The 19,608-nt window shown below is 41.7% G+C and overlaps 1 protein-coding gene across 2 annotated transcripts in view; it reads right to left on the bottom strand.

The window, feature by feature from the left end:
* The window catches only part of MCTP2 (multiple C2 and transmembrane domain containing 2), a 160,775-nt gene that overhangs the window by 94,712 nt on the left and 46,455 nt on the right, over positions 1-19,608 (bottom strand). For both annotated transcript variants that reach the window (XM_036277870.1, XM_036277872.1), the window contains 4 exons: positions 11,579-11,721; positions 10,726-10,802; positions 10,096-10,207; positions 6,209-6,244 (listed from right to left, as the gene is read on the bottom strand). In XM_036277870.1, coding sequence (XP_036133763.1) covers positions 6,209-6,244; positions 10,096-10,207; positions 10,726-10,802; positions 11,579-11,721 — 368 coding nt within the window. The remainder of the gene's footprint in view (positions 1-6,208; positions 6,245-10,095; positions 10,208-10,725; positions 10,803-11,578; positions 11,722-19,608) is intronic.

Here is a 19,608-nt window from a genome sequence, read left to right as displayed (position 1 = left end):
GAAACTTCCCCATCCCCAGCATCAGCCTTCTCTACCCAGCAGAAAGGTTAGGCTGTGGGTGTAACCACACCCCCTGAATAGCCCCACTTCTGGACCCTCATCTCTCCTATTAGCTCATCAGTGAGGATGGTCAAGTCTTTGAATTCCCAGGACAGTGGTCCTGCCGATGTGGTATGTGCTCCATGAGAGGTTTCTGGCCAAATGCGATGCTAATGTCACTGTGAGAAGAGATTTGATGAAAAGCTTCAGGTGGCAGTGGGTATGTTCATTGGGGTTAAGATATCCAGCAGTAGCCTCTGCAGTGTTACTTCTAGACAAATAGGTAGATGATAGATAGATAGATAGATAGATAGATAGATAGATAGATAGATAGATGGATGATAGACAGATGATAGATAAATGATAGATAGATAGATAGATAGATAGATAGATAGATAGATAGATGAGAGATAGATAGATGAGAGATAGATAGATGATAGATAGATAGATAGATGATAGATAGATAGATAGATAGATAGATAGATAGATAGATAGATGAGAGATAGATAGATGAGAGATAGATAGATGATAGATACATAGGTAGATGATAGATAGATAGATAGATAGATAGATAGATAGATAGATGATAGATAGATACATAGATACATAGATACATAGATACATAGGTAGATGATAGATAGATGATAGATAGATAGATACATAGGTAGATGATAGATAGATAGATACATAGATACATAGGTAGATGATAGATAGATAGATAGATAGATAGATAGATAGATAGATAGATAGATGATAGTTGGATAGATAGATAGATGATAGATAGACATAGACAGAGAGACAACTAAATTAGAGTAGATAGATAGATAGATAGATAGATAGATAGATAGATAGATAGTAAAGAGTTCTATGCAGACAGACAAATTAGGTAGTTTAAATATATACAAAGCCAGAGACAGGTGCACAGGTACAGAGATTACAGTTCTACAAGGCTGTTTTGTTATATATATATACGCAATTCTCCAATCCTTTGGGTTTAACCAAGAAAATAAAAAGGAAAAAGGTATGAACGGGGTAAGCACTGAGTTAGGAATATGTGTCAATGACAAAGAACCAGACTAGCAAACAGAAAGCACTCTGTTCACTGGAGAAGTGTGCCAGGCGCCACGCCCTCCCGTGAGCGCCGCGAAGGACCACGCTTCTTGCAGAAGGCCTTTGCCTGCCAGGCTCCCTGGGCCTGTGCAGAGACAGGATGTGGCTTCAGTTAGACAACGAGGTGCATTAACAGAGGGCATTCCCTCCAAATTCTTTGACTCTTCTCCTTCTATTTAAGCACACACCCCCCAACATTTAACGAGCTTCATGGCAAAATATCTTCCAGAAGCTAAATATGTGAAAAGCATCTCTTACGGGGCGCCAGAGGCCAGCCCTCAGCAAAACCACCCTCCGCTCATGCCGCCTGCAAAGTGCTCAAACCTGCATTGAGCTTTTAAGTCTCTGCCAAGTGCTCAGAAGCAAAAATGCCACTGTCAACTGTACGACAGGGTCAAAGGCAAAAGTATAACCACAATAATGTGCTAGGACTTCCCAGGGTTCGCGCGTGTGGCCAGGCAGCTGACACACAGAGTCAGCCACCCCGGGCACAGGAGCCCATCCCAGGGGTCAGAAATCCCCCCATCCCAAGAGAGCAGGAGCTACAAAATATCCACAGGACCCCACCAGCACCCTGTCACATGGGCTCCTGCACGATGAGTCTGCGGTTGGCGGACTTTAAAAAGCCAGGGCAGAAGAATGAGCAGAGAAAGGAGGTTTTGGCTCATGCCACAGGACAGGACAGCTCTCAGCGTTCAAGACCAACCTAATCCGGGCATTTCTACCAACTCCGCCTTTCTGAGAGGCTGCCCGCCTGCCCTGCCTCCTACAGGTCAGAGAGGCGGAGGGACAGGCAGAGCCAAAGGAATAAAACAGAAAGTGGGAAACGAAAGAAGGCTGGGAGGGCCTGGCCTCATTCCACGCAGAACCCTCAGCACGTCCTTCGTGATTTTCACAAAGCAATCACGCTCAAAAAGTGTGCCCAGAAAAAGCCGAAAGCTAGGGCTTAGCCCCTCGGTTTTGTACTGGGATCCAGCAAGAAAAGAAAGCCACGCCGGTCTCGAACAGGGCATCGGATGCAGAGAACTGTTTGCACAGCTGACGGAGTGGCTGAGAAACCAGGAGGGCACTGACCTAAGGGACCAAGAGTAGGACGTGGCTAAGACCCAGGCTGGGGCCGGGGAGGGTGGCCTTTTCCTGCAGCGGCCCGGACAGGCAGCATTTCGGTTGTAGGCCACTAGGTCTCTGTCCGCAAGACAGCACACTGCCCGTCAGCCAGTGACAGTTACACACCAATGCATGCAGCTGTGTCCCAACACCACTTTTAATTGGGAAAAGGGACCCCGGGCTGTATTTGGCCCTCAGGCTGATGTTTGATGCCCCCCCAGGCCACAGAGACAAAAAGAGTAAATACTAAGGTCAGGGTCACCTGGGAGACCTGAAAACCAGCTGTCCTGGCTAACTGAAGATGTAAAATTCAGACACACCCAACTTCTCCCCTGTCCTGTCCTCCAGTTTCCTGCCAAGGCCTCTCACTGCACAAGGCCAGCTGACAGGGGACCTTGAACATGTATCTCGTAGCGATCAGCCTCTGAAATAACAGAGGAACAGAGACAAAAGGAAATGAAGTCAAACGGGCCAAAAACTGACTAGTGAACTCATTTCATAGGGAAAAAAAAAAAGTTACAGCAGTTGTGACATATCTCTTACCTGAGGCATGTCATGTCTCTTACCGTGGACTGTTGACATATGATTGCATACAATAGTGGGTGGAGAGAGGGGCTTTGTAAGAATGTGTACTTATCTCTGTGTGAATTAACCTGAAGCAAAGGAAATCCATAACTAGAGGGGTACTGGGCTCAGCTGTCACGCCTACCCAGACTCAAATAACTCACACAGCAGCAGGTGTGTGAGTGTGCAGACTTCTGAACACACTCAGTCACTCATCAATTCCATTTTTTATCATTGCAGGTTTCCCCGTCAGACTACCGGATGTAAAAGAAGCAGCCACCATCCCTCTTTTGTCTCTATAACTGTTACATATGTTACAAAGAGAGGAGTAAGGTTTCGAAACAGACCTATTCACAGCAAAGATTTTATACTGGAAATGTCCAAAAAGAATTAATTATCTGGTTCAGGTCCTGTGAAATCAATTTCTCAAGTCTCATTTTAAAATACTCCTTGCAAGATAAACAAAGGCTTTGGATGAACCCTAAATGTCCATTTGAAGGCCATGTACATTTAATACACTATATTCAGTTGACATAAGTCAAGGTCAGTGCAGTAAGGAAACACTTCAGAAACACTCTGAAAAGGCTGCCTTTGGATAATATAAACTTACGGATTAAAGGACCTAAATAAAGTTATTATGAGAATACAATGTGGGTGAAAAAGTCACCAACAATACTTAGAATTAGTGCATTTTTAGATACTCAGAGCTAAGCAATAATTGTCTTTATGTCAAACTCTTGCTGCTTAATTTTTAAACATAATATGGAAATCCTAAAAAAAATAATAAGCGTATGCAGGGGTGGGCAAGAATAGGTGTACAGTTGTAATACAAACAAATAATGGAATAAGTCATAAATAATAATGCAAGAATAAACTCTGGGTTTTGCATACTCACAACTGTAAACCTACTTTTGCCCACCCCTGGAGTTGAAACACACCAAGATAGGTGGATCAGGGTACTGTGACAACTCTTTCAGGCTAATCACAGCTCTGTAGATTTTCCAAGTGGCTCGTGTGCATGAAGAAAATTAGAATCTGCTCTCTTTGCCTCTCCAAATAGCAAAGAGTCAGCCTAATTCTTCACCGATGTAGAAATTGCATTTCTCATAGAAGGTCGGAAATAGCTTTCAATGAGCTCTGTTCATCTGAGGTTTTATTAAACACAGGTACAAGATTTGGGCATTGATTACAGCCCTGAGCCCAGTGCCCTGAAGTCAAATTTCTAGAAACTACCATGGTAGGGAGAGAAAAAAAAAAAGACAACAGCACAGTGGGAAGACACAAGTCTGTAGTATAGATATAAATACTGCTCTCCGGGACCCTCTGTTCCTTCCATATTTTTGATATCTTTATCCAGGCCGTCAACATTCTTTCTCTCCCTCTTCAGTCCTTGGGCCATTCTTCCATAACCTCTCCTGTCCTCCCCAGACTACAATATTCCCCAAGCTCACAATTTTTCTTTCTAGCCTTTATGTTCTTCCACAGGCCAGAGCTCCCTAACTAAAGATGGTTATTGATGTCCAGGCCCACTGTGTCAGTGCGGCAGCAGAATCAATAAACGAGAAAATACTGCTTTGTCAGGTTTCACCAAAGCATGCTGGGAAACTTTACTGCTTTGGATGGTTACAGAAACTCCTAATGTGGGAGATTGAGAGCCGGGCTCCCTTCTGCGGCGAGAAATTATGTTCTTCTACCCTCTAGTGACTATAAAGGAATAAGACAAAAGTCAGAGGGATTTTTAAGACAGCCTCACATTATTTATTGTCTCTTAATTTCTAAAAAGAACCAGAGTCCTGGAAACCAAGTGCCCTGGTAGGTAACAAAGCGCCTTATCAGAGTTGTTTGGGAAGTGTTCAAAATGCAAAGCATGTGCATTTCAGGAAGAGCCAGAAGTTTGATCCCTTTGAATTTGAAAAGGCAAACTTTGCCGGTCTTCCTCAATGATTGGGGGCTAGTTAGGTTAGAAATCTTTCCCTCTCCTCTTTCATACACACACACTTTTACAGATTCACAAAGTCTTTGTTTCCTTCTCCTTACTTTACAGAGAAGCGCAGTGAGGTCAGAAGTCAGAGCTGGTGTGTGTGTGTGTAAATCAATGGACAGAGGAGCCAGCTGACCCCCCAACCCCCCACACATACACCACAGCCCCCACCGTGTCACTCATTCTCCTTAACAAGGCAGCCGAGCTGCTGAATTAAGTTATAATTTTTTTTTAATGTTTTGTTGGTTCATTTTTACACTCATTTAGCCATTTAGTCGCTGAAGTTGCAACGTGCTATTTTAATAACCTGAGAATTCCTAATGCATTTCTACCTTGGTACACCTACACTTTTTACAAATTGGACAGCAGTATACATAATTGCTTAAGCAGATACTAACTGTAAAAATCACCAATACTTTATGAAGAAATATCTAAAAAAACTCACCAAAAAAAAGAAGCAATAAATGTTTTTTCTTCAGAAGATATGCAAAGTGTTTATAAAAAATACCATGAAAGCCCTGGCCAGTTTGGCTCAGCGGTTAGAGCATCGGCCTGCGGTCCGGAGAGACCCGGGTTCAGTTCCCGCTAAGGGCACGTACTTCGGTTGCAGTTTGTCCCCGGCCCTGGTTGGTCGTGCGGGTGGCAGCCACTCGATGTGTCCCTTCACGTCGATGTTTCTCTCTCTCTCTCCCTTCCTCTCTCTCCCTCCCACTCTATCTGTACAAAAAATGGAAAAATATCCTCGGGTGAGGATTAAAAAAAAAAAAAATACCATGAAATCCTTTCAATGAATCTTTTCATTGTTCCTATAACACCAAAGCTAATTTCTATCTAATGGTAAATAACCTCCTAAAAGACTAAATCTAACTGTACTACACTCTAAATACTCTAAGCTTTAAGAAGTGCAACGTTCTAACATGGCCGGTACATATAAAACATCACCACTAAAGCAAGTAAGTTCAAACATCTGGCTATGCCCTTATTAAATAAAATTTTATCTTATTTTTTATAAATATGTTTTTATTGATTTTTTTTTTTTTTTTTTGAGAGAGAGTGGATGGAAGAGAGAGAAACATCAACGTGAGAGAGAAACATTGATCGGCTGCCTCCTGCACGCCCCCTACTGGAGATCAAGCCCGCAACCCAGGCATGTGCCCTGACCAGGAATTGAACCAGGACCTCTCAGTCCAGGGGACGGTGCTCCATCCACTGAGCCACACCGGCCAGGCACAAATGAAATTTTAAAAGGGAGGTTGTGTCCTCCTTCACCACAGTAGTAAGAGGAAAGAACACTGCTCCCTGTAAAGGGTCACTTGCATTAATCACACAGACATTTGTATTTGTAATGAAGATGAACTTTTAACCAAATAATGTAACTGAAAAAATTTAAAAACCAGTGATATTTACCTTGCTGGCACTTAAGCGCTTCCGATTTGACCAGCGCTGAGGATCGTGTCCATGGAAGGGTGGAAAATGGCAAAATGAAAGAGAGAAATAGAATCATTAACAAGATAAAAAATATTATTATATTCGTTAGATGGTGCAGACTACATTCCAATGACAAACACCCAACCTTCCTCTGAGGTTACAGAGAAAACAGAAAAGTCACATTTCTGTGGGCGTTACACTATTTGCTCACAGTGCTTTCAACAATGAAAGTACAGGGTCTATAAATACCGCTCTGCCCCTGCAGTCCATCCATGTTTCTGAATTGCCTAAAACATTAGCTCTTGGTCTCTAAAAGCAACGGGGAATGGTCGAGTTCTCCTACTTGAAATACTCAGATAGTATTATTAAAAAATGTTTAAGAAATGCACAGACAATGTTAGTTCATGTTTAGGTTTCCGTGGTTCTCGACACTAGAAAAACAATTCCTTTTACCTCCACTGATTACATCTCAGTGTTCAAAATAAAACCTTTAAAAATGAAGTCCTTCTTGCGCAAGTTCTAAGGAAGGGAAGGAGAAATGTTCTGAGCAGCGAGTGGTTTCCCCACGGCACGTGTGTGGCCCCTTTCACACTAAGGCTGATGAGCTTCGCCCACAATTAAAATTGTGACATTCTACTCGGGCTGGTTACCCAGCTAACTGGACGTTCAAATTCGGAGAAATTTGGGAGATTACCACTCAAGTATGAATGTAATAGAGCAGCTCACGTTGACTATTATGCTTAAGAAAAAAAAAAAAAATCCTTCAGGCAAACGGCCTCATCACTCTGCTGATACATCTTCCTGATAAATTAGAAACCAGAAAAGAAACAGTCTTTGGGGGAAATCCACATGACACTGCAGTGACCGGCAACCAGAAACGTGGATGCCGAAATGACTTGAAAATATTCTTTATCGAAAACTCTTCCCCTGGGGGAACTCGGGGCTCAACACTCAGCACGTGACACGGGGTTGTAGATACTACGACCTGGGTGCTAAAATCAGTTCTTTGTGTATTTTCCCACGAGCATATTGACAAGTATTTCAACCCAAAACAAACACCAAAATCAATGATCATCTTAAAGGGACACAAAGCTACTTAGGGCCTTTTGACATATAATTATTTCGATTTTTAATTATTTTGACAATCATAAAAGATACATAAAATAGATATTGGTTATTAACAGAAAACGGCTATTATTGTCTGCTTACTACGCTATGAAAGCTGCCTCTACAGGTAGCCAACCTCTGTATTTGCTCATCTCAATCTTCACAATTCTGTGAAATAAATAACCCCTTTTTTATCCCCATTTGTCTCCTGAGGAAACTGTAGCTGAGAGGAGTTGTTAATGTGAATTTGACCTGAGCGCAGGACTTCTCAGAACTGGAAACTGTCGGAGCTGGATTCCCACCCAGGCATCTGAAGACAGAGGCCGTCATTCTAACTACAGCCCTCTGTTTGCCAAGGAAAAGAAACAGACACCAGATTGAGCAGCCTCCCGGCGACTGTCTCCCTTCTCCTTGCACCTTGCCTACCTACACACAAGTTCACACGTGAGGGTCAATTCACAGCCGTTTTGCACATGGTAAGATTCTCATCGGCTTGGTTCTAAAGCAACAGTGACCGCCTCAGTGATTATGGTAAGAAAATGGGTACAACACTGAGAACGTAATCTGAAGTCTCTCCATCAGACTTTCAATTAGAATGGAAATGTATAAACAAATTATTCCCTATCAGTGCACAACTGTCTCCCTAGTCTACAGTGTTAGTTATCCCCATTTAAAAACCCAATATAAGAAGACTTAACTTAAACTAAGTAAAACAAAAACAAAAATTAAAACACACACAGACATTCCCTGGTATCCAAAAGGCCCCAACTAGCCCTGTGAGACTGTGAGCTATGACTATGCACAGCTCAGGATACATTAGTCCTCGCTGGGGTAGATTTTGATCAAGTATAGCAACAGAAAAATAAAACTACCAATTGGAACAAAGGAGAGCAGGCAGGATTTTCCTCATTATAATAGCCACATAAAAAAAATATATAATAAATACATTGCACACTAGACCTCTGCCACACAGGCAAAGAACCAAAAAAAAAAAAAAAAAAAAAAAGTATGTGGCAAAAGCACATATTCAGTCTGGAAAACTCTCAAACACAGGAGGAGAAGAGACAAACCAGAAAAGATGGTAAGTGTGACCACTTTCAGGGTTCTGCAAAGATACTCCTTGAGATGCTTCCGAAAAACAAACTCAAGCGTCATCTAGGATTAATTCCTCTGCAGTTGGAAATAAAATTTTAACTAAGGTAGCATTGCTTTAAAACTCTCAATTATGGCACTGTTTAAATAGATTTTAAATGTCAGTATTACTGCTAAACATAATCCGTGTATTAGAGAGAAATTCACAAAGGCAATAAATACGCAGCTTAGACATGCAAGTATTTTCATGGGGATATTATCCAACTTTACAAACCCCACTTAAGTATGTAAGAAATGATTAGAACCTCTCAGCTAGCAATTGCTCAACCATGGTGGTAAGCGATACTTACTTACATTGCAGGTTATTTTAATCTGGCATCCAGCTCAAGTAACTGGTCACCTACTGTCACGTTGACCTTGACTCCAGTGGCAATGATGTCAAGACTAAGAGAGGCCACAGAAAATCCCTTCTTTGTCATGATAGATAGAAAAATGAGTACCTTTTCAGCAGCAATTTAAGACATTTCAACATAAAGTTATCTGCTTCATTGAGGCCTCAAGTTTTTGCACTGATACTTTTTTAAAAAATTGACGAAGGGATATTTTTTTTGGTTATTGTCAAGTAAATACTCATAAGATTCCGAATTAAAAACGGCAACTATGTCGTTGACCTTCTGACATTTGAAGAGTCACTGTGCACTTCTCCTACTTCTTGGATCCATTTTCTGAGTTTCCTAGTAAATCAGTCATAATTTTCATCATGAAAATAAATTATAACTACAAGCAAAAAATGATGTCAAAATGAAGAATATTCTCTTCATCGACCCCAGTGATTCAATTCAAGAAGCATTGTTGGAGGCCTAATTTATAAACAGGCTTCAGATTTTCATGCCAGATTCTAAACATGCTAAATGCTACCACATCTTAGTCCTTTTCGAGAAGGTGTTTCAGTGGCTTTAAAAATACCGTGCAAATAAATGAAAATCAAAGATGCTTTCCATTCTCATTTTAATGTATTATCGGCATTCATAATGACAGCGCCTCAGTCATATCATCACAACACCCAGTGCCTCGCTGGTGGTATAGGAGTCTTCACTGGGTTGTGTATTAAGTAGAAATTTCTATAGAATGGACCAGAAAACATTAAAATCTGTATCTTCCCAAAAGTACTCTCAATAAAAAATCTGGTAGCTAAAAACAAAAACAAAAACAAAAAACAAGAAACTAAAATGCTTCAAATATATACTTGACCGCCTTAATGTACAATGCAATAATCAAATCCTAGAGACTGCTTTTTTGTAACTGAACAATGCCCAAGTCATGTAGTGTTTAAGAAAATTTAAATATATATATACACACACACACACTTTAACACTTACTCAAAGTATATTTCAGATGATCTGCTAAAAGCAGACCACAAGCAACATTTTAATCATAGCAATACTCATCCATATTCCTACCCAAAATAGAGAGAATTCTTCATTGATTTTCTTTCCAGAGATCCAAAAGAGAGGACATACATAACCACAGACCGATTCTTTAAGTCTCTATAAAATGACTTGTTTCACTCTCAAAACAATTACACAAAGAGCAGTCATCTGATAGCCCAGTAACCAAAGGACAGTTGCAAGGAAGGATTTCCCAAAGAACAAAATGGTGATACTTACATGTCTCTTGAAATCCCCTTGTTTTACTATGAGGTTCAAGTTTAACACGATCACTCCCATGTCATCTTCTAAACTGTTAGGATCTTCCAATTTTAAAATATGTTCAGTTGTTCTACAAGCCAAAGACCAACAAATAACGTTAGCACTTATTGGCAGTACTGGGTGATCTTATAATGCATCAGAAGCCTATGGTAAAAGTCTCATACCTGTTAATAAGGGTGCTCAAGTTTAAAGAACCCCAAATTCAGAAAATAAACCAACCATTTTCAGAGTAGAGAAATTGTTTGGCATTGCCTAATTCAACAGTTGGTTAACTGCTTCTTCTCACCGATTCCCCCCAATAAAATGTAAACACTTGTTTTAATGTTTAGTTAGGTAGGTTAAAAGAAACCTGATTAAGAAATGAGAGTGCAAAACTCAACACACGGTTTTGAACACATTATAGAGAATTTAATATCTGACAGGTACTTTTGGGAGCTAAAAAAGCAAACATCATTAAAATATTACATTTTAAGCACTCTTTTATTTCCTCCAATTTTTTTGTCATTTGAGCTAAACAAATGCCACTTAACACTGTCTTGCGTTCCCTCTAAATTTCATTAACACTGTGAGAAGGTAAAAGTACAGTACCTGTCAAGTTCAAGATCACTGAGAGAGACAAATGCGGAGCCCATGAAATCAGATGTAGTTAAATCTCGATCGTATACCTGAAGAGAGGGCCAGTAACACACATGAACGTGAGAAACCCAGTCTATCAAATGATTCATAAATGTAATAGGCTGAGAACTTTACATGCAGTCTTCCAGATCAGAAAGTAATTTGCACAGGACAATTCAAGAGGAATTTAGCCAGGCCGATGGAGAAAACAACATTATTCTAACTTGCCTATTCTACCCACCCCAGCCAAAGCAGCAGCAGAAAACACTTTGGAGAAAGTCGTCATATGCATTCAGACGTTATGCACAATGGACTACTCTCAGCAGTTTAAATGGTCTCTCATTAAAATTTAGTATTTTCCATGGTGAGCAGGTCTGTCAATTAAATAGAAATTTGCTAAATATTCTACAGCAATCTCATTCTGCACTCAACTCATGCAGTTTTAACCCAGATGTTAGAGCAATTAATGCTTACAACCAGTAGCTTAAAGCGCTATTAAGTATAAAGTTATTCCTAATGAGAAAGGCTGTAGTACTCGTCGCTACTGAACTAGCAGTAATAAATCTTCTACATTCAGTAAGTTTAAATACAATCAATGGCGATATTGTTTCCACTCTGATTTTCTGTAGAGTGTATCTCATTGATCTGAAAGAAATATACAGTGTCGACAAAGCATCTAAAGTATCCTTCCCATACTGATCCTTTTAACTCAGTGCTTAAGAACAATGGAAGAATTCATTTGGGGAGGTCCGCTTTGCAGAGGGGAAGGGCTGCTGACAAATAGATGTTTTCGAGGACAGAGATCTGAACGCCATTTGTGATTTACCTTCACACGTAGCTTTTGATCAAGGCTTTGTATTGGCAACACAACTATCTCATCCCAAACGGGGTTCAAGTTCTTATATATGACTTTACTCTTGTACAGCGTCTTCCCGTTCAGCTTGAATTTCACGTAGGGGTCACTTGTGCCTTGAAAAGAGAAAGACAGCCAGACAGGATTTCAAATGCACATAAAAGCCTGGGATCTCCCCATTAAGTAAAGATTCTTTCCACACTCCTCAGGCTCAAAGCATTTCACCGTGCGCACCCAGAACAAATCTGTCCCTGGGCGGAGATCGAAGGCCCCAGAGGTAGAGAGGAGAGACGCATGAAACAATTTGGGGTAAATGACTGATTCTTCTCTGCCTTCCGTGGTAGAATATAAATAGGCTCCTTGAACTTTTTCTGTTTTGTTTCCTTGTGGGGATGTCATCACTACGCTACCCACAAAAATTCCAGAAATAAAACCCACTGGCACCGGCCCACAATGTCAGGAGTCCTGGGGAGAAGCCCACCCATCTTAAGAATGGCAGTGAGTCAGTGCAAAGGGAAAGAATGTATTTTCAAACACTTGGCCAGATGGCTGACTCCACAGAACCCTGTACTTTAGAATATAATCATAATAAATAAATCAATCTCTGGAGCCATTGGCTCAAAAGATGGGGCAACGGGACTGAGACTGGATTGGGGGCGTAGAGATTAAATGGACAAAGTTGCTATTCTTTGCTGCCGAGCACCTGCAACAAAGCAGAAAACAGTGTTTCACCCTGGCCAGCTGAACACCACATCAGCCAGGCCCTCAGCTGGCCTCGGGGAGACACCCCTGACCTGGCGGCTCCTCCCGCGGAGCTTTGAAACGGACGCCAAAAGAAATGAATAAGGTCCTTCCAGCCACTAAGTCCGAAGCAGAAAAAAGGGCCGATGACGGACCCTCCTCCACACTTTTCAGATCGGTTGAGAGGGGGGAAAACGCCTACAAACATAATACATGGATTACGTGTTGTGCATGTGTGTTACATGCATGCAAGTGTGCCATCATACGTGGGACTCAGGGGACACACGTGCACGGATACCTAGTGAATTATAAATAAAGGGGGCACAGACGAGACGCCAGCTGATATTGCTACAAAGGAAAAAAATTTGAATTTGGGGAGTTATAATAGCATAATTAATTGTGAAACACAGGGCGATGAATAATTTCCAAAAGACCACGGATGTATCCCAGGTGCCTTGGACACTGCCCAACACAGGCCCCCATACGTGGACTGAATTCAATCCCTGATATTAACGTCAAGCCAAAACAGTCTGAGAATATTAGATAAAAAATGAATGAGGCTGTTCCGTCACTAACATCGGCCCAACTGTTAATACCCCTCATGCATTACTCGAATCTTTTCCTTTTCAGCTCCTCGTGTTTCCATTTAGCTGCGGAACGAAAAATTGCTGAATTTAAGGTGGTACATTTCCCAGCTACTTTCACTGAGGGCCCCTGCACAGCAACACATTCTGTGCATTGTTTCAGTCTTAGAGGAGCAGAGGTATAATTTTGCCGAGTTTGTCTTCCAGTTTTACAAGGCTACTAACTTCAAAAAAAAACAAAAACAAAAGCAATAGACTGCAAAGATACACGTATACATAGTCAAGTCTCACACTTTAAGGTTGGCAACACGGAGGGCAGAAGCCCAGCCGTCTACAGTTTAAACACACACACATACACATGCACACACGCACACACGCACACACGCCAAGTTAAGTGGCAGTGCTGAGTGGGATTGTAAAAATGAGCACATTCACAGCCATTCCGTGGAATACTCACTAGTGAGTGAGGACTCTGGTCCCCACCCCCTGCAAGTCAGACTTTAACAATCATTCTGATATATATATATATATAAAAAAAAAAGTGGAGGAAAAACTATAATAAAAAGAGGCCTTTAATTAAATGAAATTGCCACTCTGGGATCAGGGCTTCATGCTTGTCAGCCTACGCTCAAAATAAACATCTCAGAACCAGGCCTCCGCGGTGTCACTTTCCCACAGGCAAAGCATACTGGGTAATCCCCAGGCATCTTGACAGCTACATAATGTTCAAACTGTTTCACGGGTGAATGGCAGCAATTGCGTGAAAGAAAATATTAATGTCTGGAATTAATAGAAAAAGGGAGCAGGGTTTACAAAGCCAAACAAGGAAGGAGGGTGTCGCGTTAGTGCGGCGTTAATTGTGAGGGAAAGTTTGAGAAAGGGGGGGGCGCGGCGTGATTTTTCTGTCGGAGACTAAGTGACTCACTGTCAGGGATGTGACATCTCAACTAGGCAGGTTCTGAAAAGGGGTCAGCCGCCCAGGAATGCAGCTCCCAGATTATACAAATGATGAGATGACACCTGAATGGGTGGACTAGAACCTCTTTCGCTGCAGTTCTGAGTGGGATCCGTGAACAATGAGCTGCTCGGAATGAAGAGGTGGGATGGTACTTTGGCAGGCTAGGAGGCCGGTGACCGATGCCCCCAGGCTGGGGCTGCCTTCGAGCCGCCATGTGGACCCCATGGAGTAACGCAACCTCAAATTTAGAATAGCCAGGCCGTCCACACCCCTGGCCCGACTTTCCTGCTCCATCTCAACCACACGACGGCTCTGTGTCTGCTCAGACGGGCTAACCGCCGTTCCTCAGTTCTCCAACAGAGTCGCCCCAATTTATACTCCCGACATGTGTGACAGTCCTCATTGCTGCTCAGTGACAATGGGGACTGTCTAGTCTCCCCGGACTGCGTAGCTGTCAGGCCTGCCAACATTGCTCCTGTGTCACAGATTTGTACGGGGGACAGCGCACGGCTCGGTACCCAGCACTGTAAGGGGGTGCAAGGGAAAATGAACCCCAGATTCTGCTCTTCTGCACCTGGCGGGCAGCAGGCAGACTGTAAATAGAACCCCAGAGGTAAGTGTCAAAAGATAACTGATCTTGGGTTCAGGGAGATCTGCCCAGCTGGGTCTGTGGGGGCTGGAAGAGATGGGGGTTGAAATAGGGGGGAAGCCAAACATGCAGAGAAAGACTGAGGTCATCTGCGCGGAAGGGGATGGGGACCAAAATGACAAGATTTGTATAGTGCCAGGCAGGCATTTCAAAGGATCTAGAAAATTAAGGGGGGAAGTAAAATAAGAAATGGAGTTTAAAAGGCAGATCTGAGTCTGTGTCCAAAGTATTCAAAAATAACCACACAAGCAGTTTAGTTTTGTTCTGGAAGAGGTCGCGAGAGGGCGGTTTTGTTTTTCTCTGTCGTCTTTCTTTTTTAATATTTTAACAAATGTAAGACATGCACACAACTCTGAAAGGCATGAAATAGAAAGTCAAGTCTTAACCTTTCCTCACCCCCATTCCTACAACATACCAGTTTCTTGGATGTTTTACAGAAAAAAATACACACACACACACACACACACACACAAGTTTTTGACTTGAATGCGTTCGTATTATAGGTACTGAACTTTGTTTTTTATTTCTACCACTTAAGTTTCTTCCAGTTCCGCTCATGTCAGCAATACGGACTCACCAGTTTTGGGTTTTTATGAAACAAATGCATAAGTTATCATTGTGTTAGTGTGTCTTAATTTATGTCACTAGTCACCAAGTAATGGATATTTTCATCACTTCCATTTTTTTTTTTTTTTTTTTTTTACTACTACAAACAATACCACAGTAAGCATCCTTGTATGACTCTTTTGGGGTTCATCAGTGATTACATTTAAAATAAAACTTCAACATTGTAACTGCTGGGCAAATCAATAAATGCCTTTTCTGGTTCCGATAGACAGGGTCAAGTCTCTTCCCCAAATCTGTCAAATGTATACTCCCACCAAGAGAATGTTTTTGTATTTGTTTCTCTATAACCCACCAACATTAGCTGTTCTAAACCATTTCTTAGGAAACCAATGACAGATGAAAAATTGTATCTCCATTTGTTTTCTGTTTTTAACATTTGAGTAAAGACCCGCATTTCTATTTGTTTGTCAAGGAAATTCTTGCTCATATTCTATGCCTCTTTCTCTTTGGGTTCATGGTTTATCATCTGCTTATGGGTTTAAATGGGCCCTTAATTATAGAAATCAGCCATCGGCTATAAATCTTACAATTTGTTTAAACTCATGTTTCTTGCAATAAGTAATTTTCATTTTGATTTGGTCAAGTTTACCAAATTTTAGTCAAATTTATGGCTTTGTAGTTTCCCATTCTGCTCCGAAGAAATTTTCTCACGACAAAATTTTAAATTAGTTCAGCTATGTTTTCTTCCACTGATTTTGGAGTTTTTTGTTGTGTTTTTTTTTTTTTTACGCTTAAGCCTTTGGTCCATCTGGAATTATTTTAGTGTGAGGAGGGGAGGAAATTCAGGTTTGCTTATGAGCAGGAGAGTAAAATGATCAGAGCCAAGCCTGAGAAAGATAAATCTGGCAGCAGCTTATAATTTAGAAGGAAGAAGAAACATGTTAGAACAGGAAAACCTGGGAGCTGAGATAACACAGCACCAGGGCATTGAGGACTTAGAATAAAACCGCCCCAGACCTGAGAGAGAACATCCAGTTTCACAAGCATGACCCACCGAATGTTCACCTCGAGAGATGCTCCGTGGTCTGAAAGGGCGGTACCGCCCAATCCACTGGGAAAAGCTAGTTCCCATTTTCTCACTTAGACCTTCACACTGTACAGCAAAATATTAAATTCTGCCAAGAACGGCATTAAAGACAGACAATGAGGATAACAAAAGCTGGAAGAGTTTCTACTCTGTCTTTCATGAAATTATTTTAACACAGAAAACATTTGATGGAGCATCTACAAACAGAATTTTATACTTCTCCAATTCACAGCACTGGAATATAAAAGTATCTCCAGAAAGACCTGTTAAGCATGGTAGACGTATTATAAAAAGGTGATGTGTGAATGAATAAACTTTGAATTAGGATGCGCATGATTCAAACCCCAGATCTTCCTTTTAGTGACTCTGTCTCCTTAATGTCCTTATGCCTCCTGTCTTCACTTAGTAGATGAAAAATACCAACCTCAAAGGATTATGTTAAAAATGAAATGAACCACCTTGGTTGGTTTGGCTCCATGGTTAGAGCATCAATCTGAGGACCAAAGAGTTGAGGGTTCGATTCCAGTCAAGGGCACATACCTCGGTTGCAGTTCGGTCCCGGGCCCTGGTTGGGCTTGTGCGGGAGGCAACCAATCAACGTGTCTCTCTCACGTCGATGTTTCTCTCTCTCTCTCTTCCTCCCACTCTATCTGAAGATAAATGGAAAAATATCCCCGGGTGAGGATTTAAAAACAGAATGAACCAATACACGTCAATGACAGCAGGTTCCAGCCATGGACTGAGCAAGCCCCATGGCACGTGCTAGTATTTTTAGCATTACTGTTCCAGTAAATTAAAAGGGGAGTGTCTAACAATATATGTAGTACTAATTAAATATCGTCATTTTATTTTGGCTGGCCAAGATAACAGGTGCTGACAATCTGTCTCTCCAATGTCCTTTCTTGTGCCATCTCTAGAGGTGTGAGACTTATATCACTTTCTCTCTTCATAAATTGAAGAGAAGACTCTTTACGCACGTCTTACAAGGATCCCACGTGTCTGGGGAACATTTCCATGAAACGACCTGCACTGTCCTGGAAGGCAAGGTATGAGTAAAAACTAAAAATCACTAAGCATTCAGAACTGCTCGCTGCCTCCCTGCTCCGATGCTCTGGTTATTCATCGAGGATTCCATAGCACTTTGCAGGTTAAATCTGATGACAGTAACAGGGAGCTCAGTGAGAAGGATACATGACAACTCAAATCTATCATCAGGAGAGTCATCAGGAACCATATTATTTTTGACGATTCTGCTCTCCTCTCGACAGTTTACGTTACCACACGGACAGTGTTATGGGAAGCACGGCCAGGAGCAGCACAATAAGTGGTAAATAAACCAACAGCATCACCTCGGCAGCTCGAGAACTATTCTAATATGCAAATAAAATAATTCTGTGACGACGCTCTGATCACAAACACCTTCTCTTTGCTTTTTCTACCATAACGACTTGTAGCAATGTTAGAAAAAGTAGAAAGTCAAGATACACTAAAAAAGAAAAAGAAATTAGCACCATCTATAAATTCGATATGTTGATACGTACTTAAACTAGACACACACACACACATACTTTGAACAAAAAGAAATCAGCCTTCAAGTATGTTTACCTACTTTCTTCCATTAATAACACTGACTCATTACATGCCCATGAATGTATTTCTATATATCAGTTTAATGCTCATCTATGTGTATATTTATCCATGTATATGAAAACTTACTGTACAATATACTTAAAAAAATAGCATTCCTGCCCTGGCTGGTTTGGCACAGTGGTTGGAGCGTCGGCCTGTGGTACTGAGAGACCCAGGTTCGGTTCCCGCTAAGGGCACGTACCTCGGTTGCAGTTTGTCCCCGGCCCTGGTTGGTCGTGCGGGTGGCAGCCACTCGATGTGTCCCTTCACATCGATGTTTCTCTCTCTCTCTCTCTTCCTCTCTCTCCCTCCTGCTCTATCTGAACAAAAAATGGAAAAATGTCCTCGGGTGAGGATTAAAAAAAAAATAGCATTCCTAATTTGAACTAAAACTCCACTACATTGAATGCAAAAGCAGTATTTACAGGAAAAACCTACTTGGTTGCTGCTATCAGCAAAGCTCTTTGCCAAGTTCCAAACTAGAACCATACAATCTCTCCCAAAGAAAGGTCGTCTTAGGCTAGAAAAGTGTTCTAATTAAATTTCTCGGAGCAGCTGTTGGTTCATGAAAGGAATTCACCTCCATATTTTTATACCAAGTTCACATTTTGTCATATCTGATAACTCTTGTCAGGAGAGCCTGACAGGAAGGGTTCAGAGTCAAGTCAGCAATTATTTACCAAGTGCTTAGGGAAACTGACCTACATAGAGAGGAGCCCAACCCGCATAAATAGTACTTGCAAACACACGAAAGGCGTAGATTTGACTTGTTCCCTCTCCTCTGCCTTATACGCATAGATTTAGAATCTTCTCAATATATAGGGTGCCCCCCCCAAAAGTGTACACATACACTTCGAATAATCACAAAGCCAGTGTTTATTATAATACATTCATTTTCCAAATGCAGCAGAATCTACAGACACCCTGTGCACATTTTTGGGGCGACACCCTGTATGCACAATCATTTATTTTTGCCAGAAAACGAGCTAAACCTGAGCTGTTTTTATCTGCCAGCATCAGTCAGACCTGATTTCCAGAACAACAGTTGCTGCTGCCCTCTAGCGGTGAAAGTATAGGGCTGCAGCTCCAGTAGTGGCCCAGTGCTGGGGCATTCTGGCTGACCTCCTTGGAAACCACGATGGAGAAGGAATGTTTCCTCAGTCACATGACAGAGAAGAAACTTTTCTTCAATGTTTTTCTTTCTAGAGCAACATCGACATGACTGAAGAAGACAGTAATTCCAGTCCAGCAGAATTCCACGCCAGGTTTCATCCACTACCATGAAAGGTAGGGGATTTGCCCAGCCCCCGCTTCTCCCTGGGGGAGGGAGACGGTGGTGACCACTTCTGGGAGCTCTTTTTGATTCCCAACTATAGAAAAGTATTTCTTTACAACTGTCTATGGGCTTCGCTCCCCATTTTGCCACCGAGCACATTCTGGTTGAGCCATTCCAGAACTTTCCTCCGCAGAATGACTGAGAGCCCTCCTCTTAGGGACCCCACCATGTGTAGAACCCCAAAGGCACCTAGAACAAGGCCTGCCCATGGGTGGACCCTGTGAGCTCCCAGTTTCAAGCAATTTACCAAACTCCAACTTCTAAAAGATGCCCTGGAAAATTCTTGGCCTACTTACAATGGGATCAGTGATCTGAAATCACCAAACTTAACAAAACTTATTTTGGCTATACGTAAAGTTTTACCAAAACCTGCTAAGTTACTTACAAAGTTTGTGTAAAGTAAATAAGGGGACATAAGGGAGGAGTGGGGAGTAGGGTTCTCCTGGGACCTT

Source organism: Molossus molossus, unplaced genomic scaffold (assembly GCF_014108415.1).
Source record: "Molossus molossus isolate mMolMol1 unplaced genomic scaffold, mMolMol1.p scaffold_m16_p_24, whole genome shotgun sequence".
NCBI lineage: Eukaryota > Metazoa > Chordata > Mammalia > Chiroptera > Molossidae > Molossus > Molossus molossus.
This window is presented reverse-complemented; position numbering and strand designations above follow the sequence as displayed.